Below are 9,019 nucleotides of genomic sequence, written 5' to 3'. Positions count from 1 at the left end.
AAAATGAAAAATATAATTTTTTGTGCAATTTTCTATATTTTCATAACGAAAGAATGGTCATCTACATAACAATTTTGCTAGCTCTAGCTCTACTCCAGTGCCTGAGATCAGTTTGATTTATTGACAAACGAGTTCGGAATAACTTCTATGTTTGTCAGCAGATCTTATTGGAGTTTCGAGAGCATATATATGGTCTTGCTATGGGCATATGATTCAAAGATAAGGCTCTTACATTAGAAGTATATTATTTTGAACGATTTTGGGCGGAAATCGATTTCTTATCGATATACTGATAATTGTGACAAATTTCGATTAAAACTGAAAAGTTGTATATATGCATATATATGTATATATTTCTCCAGCTCAACCTGACCAACCATATATTCATGTATATATATATATCGGCTCGGCCATGTCGGCTTACTTAAAACCAATATGCCCTGGCTCAGACATTTTCTATGCGCCTACAGGGTATCATAATTAAACTCAATTAATGTGCTTAACTGTTTTACTTTGCCTTTTTGTTATTTTCAGTTGAATTTATCTTATCGTTGCCTTATTTTTTCGCTCCCAAGTGGCTGGCTAGGGATAGCCCCGCCCCCGCCCGCGCCCCTCCTCCAGCTGCCAAGGGGTTGGTCTGCTGGCTGTTGATAAGGTGTAGTCGCCCATTCGCTCGATCGGCCGGCCAAACGACGTTTAAACTTAAAAAGCCTTGCAGTCCGTCAACAACAGCAACGATACGAGGAGCTGCTCGCACAAAAATCAGAAAGCAAAAAAAAAAACAACACATATAAATATTTCTGTTTTAAATATATTAAAACGTTCGATTATATCGCGGGCCTGATAACAAGCGCTGAACAGGGTTGGCTTTCGGGCGTAGAAAGTTAACATCATGTTGGGCACCTTCAGTTCGGTTAAGCAATACCTCAAGTTCGATATATCGCGCGTGGTTATCGATAACATTGTGTTCAAGCTGCACTATCGCTGGACCTTTGTGCTGTTGCTGGTGGCAACCCTGTTGATAACCTCACGCCAATACATTGGCGAGCACATACAGTGCATATCCGATAATGTGGTCGCGCCCGTTATAAATACATTCTGCTTCTTTACGCCCACATTCACAGTGGTAAGTGTGCATTGATGGATTTTACAGTACTCAAAAGCTAAACTTGTTCATGAAAAACTCAGTCTCAGTCTCAAGAACTTAATCTTCCTCGTATGCAATATATAGGGTATATCGGCACGACTCTTGCTACTTTATATTGTGTACTATATTGTCAACAATTATTTACATCTCAAGTTGATTCAGCTTTTTACTAGCCAGAATTGGCTATTAACAGAGATCGGCTGGAAACAGTTGACGCTAATAAACTGATTTAGCCTGATTTTTGACGACAGATACTAGCTATGTTTGTTGGCCAGAAAGCTTATTTAACTATTTTTAGCTATTTTCTATCTAAGATTCAGCCAGTTTTTTGAAGCTGCATGTGGCCTTCTGGCAACAAGCAAGTGTACCAAATATTTGAAAGTGTTGCCCAATCGTAAGCACTTTGTGCTTGTGCTTGCTTAAACTGATTATGAATTATAGAGGCCGCAACATAATTGTTTATCTTTGGGGTTGCCACATCTTTCAAAATAACTAAAATGCCATGCAACTGCTTGATTTAATCAACCACAGGTGCGTCACCTGAACAACACGGCGCTAGACTCCGGCTCCATTTTCCAGCCGGGCATCGGACCCTACAATCGCAAGGAGGATGTGATCAAAAGGCACGCCTACTATCAGTGGGTGCCCTTTGTGCTGTTCGGGCAGGCGCTGTGCTTCTATCTGCCGCACGCGCTCTGGAAGAAACTGGAGGGTGGACGCGTCAAGGCCTTGGTCTATGGCTTGCGCATGGTTGGGCTGACCAAGTATCTGAAGAACGATAGCATGCGCATTGGTAAACTGAATATACCCTCGATGGCCGAGGTGGAGGATCGCGTGATCAACATACGACGCACTATGATCGATCGGATGCGTCTGAATCAATCTTGGGGTGCACATTTGGTCTTTGCCGAGCTGCTCAATTTGTTGAATCTGTGCCTACAAATCTATTGGACAAATCGGTTTCTCGGTCGCGAGTTTCTCACGTTGGGCGTGAAGGTGCTTCGCGAACGCTGGGTCGATAAAATGGATGCACTCGACGTGGTCTTTCCCAAAGTCACCAAATGCACGTTCTACAAATATGGCTCGGCTGGCTCGCTCCAAGAGCACGATACACTCTGTGTCATGGCACTGAATATCATGAACGAGAAGATCTACACAATACTCTGGTTCTGGTATTCGTTCCTGTTGGTTGTCACCGTTTTGGGTCTGCTCTGGCGCCTCTTCACGCTCATCTTCTACCATAAGTAAGTTGAAGTCCTCAAGCTCTCATACCGAGCTAGCACATATTCCCAGAAATTCCCAGAATGTCTAGGTCCAGATCTTGGGAGGTTTTCTTTTATAGAGGACAACCTCGAAGCCATCTAGAGCAAATCGGTCCCAAGCTCTTCAAGCTTGATAGGACCTTTTTATTTAAGGCAGTATATTTATCAAAACCTGCCGAATCGGACACCTATATCATTTGGCTCTCATTGCAAACACAGACGGACCTTGGGCTATAGCTACTCGGCTGTTGCTGCTGATCTAGAAAATATATATACTCTATGGGACCGGAGATGTCTGCCTCCATGCGTTACACAAGACAGGACAAACCTAAAATACCCTGTATTAGGGTATTTTCCTACTATACCAAGCCATAGACCTTACGTATTCCTTAGACAACGCAGAGGATCTATAATATTTGCAATTTAGGCTGTCCGAATTTTAGGGTCTAGCTTCCAGGACGCTCAAGCCTTAGAAGCCTTAGTATGTTCTGGGCTCTTCAGATCAAAGTATCTTTTACTGCAGCCAAAATGTATCTGTATCTGCATATGATCCATCTAAACATCTTATGATGTTCTTGTGCTTCCGTCCCTTAAGCCTTAGCTCTGTCCAGAAATCCAATTAATTTGATTGTTCTTCTTTTAGCGTTACCTTCACCAAATGTGCTCTGTACTGGGCCAAGCCCGGCAAAATGGATGAATCGGATCTGAAGTCAATTATAGAGAAATGCAATTTCTCGAATTGGATGTTCCTGTTCTTTTTGCGCACCAATCTGTCCGAGTTCCTCTTCCAAAAGGTCATCTACCATTTGGCCAGCGAGTTTCCCAACGATCCGATACACGATAACGATATCAATGATTATCGAGCACGGGAACGTGAGTTGCCCAGCGGCAGTACCGGAAAGTATCCGCTTCTCGGTGGACTGGATACGGTTGATGCGCCGCTGTTGCATCATCGGGGGGCGGGGCCCGTTTTGGCAACGCCAAAATCGCCCACAGATGGCGCCACGTTGCCCATTTGATGGCTGCTATTTATGTACCTTAATTAAAGCTATGTTATTAATTGTTATCGATTTCAGATGTTTTTTTTTTTTATTATTATTTTGAATATATTTATTGTCAAGTTCTTGTGCTTCTTCTTATTGGCCTTGGCTGCGTCAACCGGTTGCAAGAAATATTTCAATATTTCAATATTCAAATTAGCCGAAAGCAAAAAACTGGCCCCGCTGCCAGTTTAGAAATGGAAAAAACTCCTAAAACCGGCTAAGCTCAGCCACCCAAAATTTTTGAGCCGCGTGGGCGTGGCAGCTGTAACAGTTAATCGCCCGCCTCCTTTTTGTCTGAGGTATATATATATATATATATATACATATATTTTGTTGTCAGCCGTCAAGTCTTTCGTTTGGCTTGACTTTATCTTGACTTTGGATTTGACACTCTTGACTGTGGCTTGACCCACTTTCAATTGACACGCAGCACCGCAGGCGTGGCAAATGTGGCCAACAGCTGTGGTTTTCATTCACAGTTCAAAGATCTACCATTGGGTCATATCTCATGCTCACAATTGGGTCACGGTATTGCGTTGCGGCTCCAAATTGAATTAGTCACGTCCAACAAAACGAACCTTGTAACGCGCAATTATTTTCTAAAAGTGCCAGCTGCCTTAATGCCATTCCACAGATCCTCAAATATAGCTGATATATATAATGCGTACCTTTATAAATATTTCAAAGCTTTGATGGAAGCTCATTCAAATATTTTTCATAAAGTTAGCCTTGTCCTTCAACGGATATTACGCGTAATGTACCGAACCCATTAATAAACCATTTATTTTCTAAAAGTACAAGCCTTCATTAAAACATAAATCAATTTTTCATCCATTAGCTTGATGAGATCCTGAGATATCACATTACGTTTCTGCAGTCGCTTGACTGAACACTTAGAACATAACACAGAAAGCACATTAAAATATTTATTTGGAAATTTATTTGCAAGCCCTACCTAACGCAGATACGAAATATTCCACAATTTAGTCCTACCGATCCCAAGCTATCCTCAGGTACCTAGCAAAATATGCCACGCCCAGCAGCAAATTAAGCGTTGACTAAAACTAAATGCACCAACTAAGCCGTATACCAATTTGATTCACATTCATTTCAAGAGTTCCCGAGTTATTTCGCAACAAACTACAATCTCAAATGATGTGCTTATATGGGCTTGATGTCAATTTGTTGCAGCCCCTATATAACATTTGGCGTTTGCGGCACTTGAGATTTGTGATGGAGAGAAAAATGCGTCAAAAACATGGTATAAAAAAAATATATTCGATTGCCATATTTGTGAACATGTAATTGCCAGTTAGTTATGACACCTGCTTAACGGGTCAGAGTCGAGCACGTCTCGATCTGACGAGCATTTGTTTGACTTCCATTTGACATTTTATTGGCCAAAGTGCCAGCCACTCGACTAAAATCTTTGCGTTTCTAAATCTTTTAAGGTGTTTGCCAATTATTCTTTTTCTTACTATTTCATTTTTTTTTTTTTTTTGCCAACTGACGAGTGTTTGCGTTTTTATTTGCGGTCAATGCCAACGAGTTCACTTGCGTGGAGTTGAGTCTGTGGCAGCTTCCCCTGCCCCGACGCGCCCGGGCCACCTGCAGTAGCCCCTTCTTGCGGCTGTCAGTCGACATGTGTTTGCTGTCGCCTTAAGTTGTTGAGCTAATAGAAACCTGTAGAAAACAAAAAAAAACAAAACAAAACTAGGCAGCTTAATCTATCCGAAGATCTAATGCTCTCAAGCTTTAATGAAAGTTCATTTGAATATTTATTTTACATTTATTTGAAAAGAGCCTTGACTTTCATCGAATACTACGCGCAATGTACCGAACCCAATAATGAAACAATTGTTTTCTAAAAGTACAAGCCTTCGTTAAAACATAAATGAATTCTTCATACATTGGCTTCATAAGATCCTGAGATATCGTAATAACATATCAGCCACTTCTAAGGAACTTAGTAGCACGCATTTTTTATAGATTATTAAAGCGTACAAACTTTAAGTTTGTATTATTTAGGAAAATCCTATACATATATATTTTTATTTCTCGAAGCCTTCCAACATTTTCGTTTCCATAACAACAATCGAAAACAAAGATCGATAAAAATTAACGATTATTACCCGGCTTTGTCCGTATTTAGTTTGTTTTGTGTGAAAACCCTTGAGCACTTTTTCATAAAGTTCTTAGCTAGGGCTTTAAACACAGATATGAAGTCGATTGGACGAAAACTCAGGAATCTTGAATTCTGCGAAAATTAATTTTCATAAAGAACCTTGGCTATTGAATCGAACACGAACGCACCAAATCAACGATCCCCAGTTTCGCCAAGCGGGAATGGATTTTCCGAAAAGTGTGAAACAGCTTTCAAATGAATTCGAACAAAGATCTTTGAAAATGAGTTTGCGGCCGATCGGTTGTCAAATAAAAAAGTTTTTTAAAAATCTTTTTCGCGTTTTTTCCACACACGCGGGTGGAATGGATCAAAACTCCGTACAACTCCAACGTATAAGGGAACTACGGTCAGTCAGTCAGTCAATCAGTCAGTCAATCAGAAATTCAGGACCAACAGTTTTATAAGTATATAGAGATCAAGAGATCAAAAATGATGAGAGATACGTATCAACTAGCTACGTATGTGAGTTCTTGTAAGAAATATTTCACAATATGTATTAAATTTATGATCATAAAGCTTCGCTTTGTAACGTTTATATAAATAATAATCAGATAGTTTGACGAATTGCAACATTTAGTTGATTTACCTCGCAGAAAGCGTGTGCTGCGAATCTGTTTTGCCAGCTATTTGCATAATATCAGACTTTCGAAATGGAATCAATGCAAATGCAAAATGTAAAAAGCAAAAAAAAAAAAAAAAAAAAAAACAGAGAACTGATCAGAGGTTATTATTGGATTGTTGAGGGCATTGAAATAAATAAATATGTCACATGGGCGAACTACACAATAGATCTATATATATATATATATAGAAATATTCTCATTCTTTTGTTGCTTTGCATATCAAGTGATTCAGTTAATGTTCTTTTTCGTTGTCTTGTTCATTCCCGAAACTTCGTTGTTTCGAAGTTCGGGCAAAAGCGGAAACCAAAAAAAAAAAAAAAAAAAATTCCAGTCAAAAGAACCAGAACAAGACCAAGAAGCAGAACAATAAATAATTGTCTACAGCTCGGCATTGTTTTGGGCATCGAATCGAATCGACTCGCCTCGCCCCTCACATGGTGAATGACCGTTAACATTTTTGTCGAGATCGTCGCCAAAGAACCAGCTTTCTGGCCTGACAGGTTTCTTCTGGCCCCCATTGAGCTTGCGCCTTTCGGGCCATATCCACAAATGGCCAAAACAAGCTGGCCCCAGCAACAAAAGCCAAGAGAAAACCCAAAAGAAATGGTAAGAAGTGTTAAGTCTTTGATGTGGGCGACATCTCGGCACTTTGGAAAGCACTTTGTAAAAGAAATCTGTTTAGTTTCTAAAAAAAACAAAATGGCAAGCAAAAGTATTCTAGGGTATATCTGATAAATCAAGCTGATAAATATCTGATCTAGAGGTTGACATATTCTCTCAAAAAAAAAAAAATTCAATTGTACTTGAAAATATTCGTATATTCACAAGAATGTGTATATCATTCATTTGATTTATAAATATACGACAGCTATAAATTGAAAGATACGTGATCAGTATATAATATTCTAGCGGCTAGATGTCAATCTTGGTGGGTCTAGCTCCTAAAATCTAAGAGATTTACTGAAATTACAGAATTTCAATATCGATTTTTATCGACAACTTTGAAACGCGAAAAGTTATCGATTATCGAAAAGAAACGCCTTAACTCTTTTAGATTCTAAAATCGACGGACTTATCCAGACAGACAGACGGAAGAACAGACATAGGCGCATAATTAGAATAAGAATCTATGTACCCAATGGAGTTGCAGATGCTTCCTGCTGCCTGTTACATTCATCAACGAAACACCAATATACCCTTTTTACCGTTTTTTTTAATGTGCGTTAAGTCTAGGGAAAATGTCCTCGGGCTCATTTCATGGCTAACACATAATTACGCACGTTGCAAAAACTTATAAACAGCAAAATATTGACTCTGAGATGTTGCAATTTCACGTGCAACTGTGGAAAATTGGTGGAAAACGGTTTTATGACATTTTAACGCTTACCAACAGAGGCGACTGCAAAGGTTCTTATGAAAATTCACTTGAGACTCGTTGCACATTTTTCCGTAAATCCACTTGAAAATTTTTAGCCATAAACTGAAAGCGGGCAACGTGCAGGAAATAGTTAGTAAAGCAGTTAAAAATAATGTCTAGAATTGTAGTAAATAATTAAAGGCTATCGTTTCTGCTCGACCCAAAGCCGAACTTAATGGAAGTAAGCTTACTTTCAGGTGCAGGTTCTCATGTGCGACAGCCCTTGGGGAAAGGGGTAGGTGCACAAATTTGCCTCAATTATCGAAATATATGCGACAATTAACACTTTGAACTGGTGCAGCCAAGCGAAACGAGCTGCAGCCCAGTCAGGCAATAGATGCGACTGGGGAAATGGCTGCTGGGCTCTCTACTTGGACATGCTGTGGACCTGCTGTGCGGCGACCTGTGGCTTGTCTCGGCAATTTGTTGCCAATAAATTTATGCAATTGGCACACTTGTTGCATGCCACGACGGTGGTGGAATATGGGGGGGGGGGGGGGGGGAGGGCTCTGCCAATTTCTTTGCCATGCAAAATTTATTTCAATTGCATTTCATTTGTGCGGATTAGCAAATGTCTCGCCCAAATGCCCAATTCGTAACATTCCTCTTCGCCCACATGCATCCAATTTGCATCTCATGCAACATTTATTACAATTTATTAGCAATTTCTGGCAATGCCTGGCCCCAATTTCAGCCGCACGTGAGAGAGTCCACTGAGAAAGGCATGTGCGCGGAATGTGTTTTAGCATGTGCAAAATGCTGGCAACAGAAAATTATTAAGCTATGTTTTAATTTGAGCATGTGAACAGCTTTAGAAATACTTTATATAATATATATTATACTGAAATCGATCGAACGGAAAGCGAATTTATCACTGTAACGGGTGGAATTTCCAAAATTTCCCAAGCTCTTAGGCGAGTGGAATTTCAAGATATCTTGAACTTACTCTAAAGCCTTATAAGTTAGACAATTCTCCTTACATATATGCAGCATCCTAATAACAACGGACTACTATATCATATAGCTGACATAGGTACGAAACTTGTTTAAAGGGAAACTTTTATATAATTAAATATTTTGTGCTACCTTTGGGAATAGATTCACAGTGCGCTGCATACTTCGAGCTATAAAAGACTGCATAGCTTGGCTTAAGCCATGGATTCGATAACTTTCACATATCATCTGGAATAAGCGTAGCATTTCTTGCTATAAGAACTGCCTTAAAATAGTCAAAGTCGAAATGAACTGCGAAAACCCAAATCGTCAACCCTCTCAATCTACCTTCTCTTTTAATCTAAGCAGGCTTTGACATCAGCTTCAACAGTCGAATCGATCTAGCCAT

The 9,019-nt window shown here is 39.8% G+C and overlaps 1 protein-coding gene across 1 annotated transcript; it reads left to right on the top strand.

Moving 5' to 3' along the window:
- The first annotated feature begins 715 nt into the window (after positions 1-715).
- Inx7 (innexin 7) lies at positions 716-3,479 on the top strand. The gene is made up of 3 exons (XM_002057878.4): positions 716-1,126; positions 1,679-2,391; positions 3,053-3,479. The coding sequence occupies exons 1-3, from the start codon at positions 893-895 to the stop codon at positions 3,426-3,428; spliced, it is 1,323 nt and encodes a 440-aa protein (XP_002057914.2). The 5' UTR covers positions 716-892; the 3' UTR covers positions 3,429-3,479.
- The last annotated feature ends 5,540 nt before the right edge of the window (positions 3,480-9,019 follow it).

The sequence above is a fragment of the Drosophila virilis genome, chromosome X, assembly GCF_030788295.1.
Source record: "Drosophila virilis strain 15010-1051.87 chromosome X, Dvir_AGI_RSII-ME, whole genome shotgun sequence".
NCBI classification, from domain to species: domain Eukaryota; kingdom Metazoa; phylum Arthropoda; class Insecta; order Diptera; family Drosophilidae; genus Drosophila; species Drosophila virilis.
This window is presented reverse-complemented; position numbering and strand designations above follow the sequence as displayed.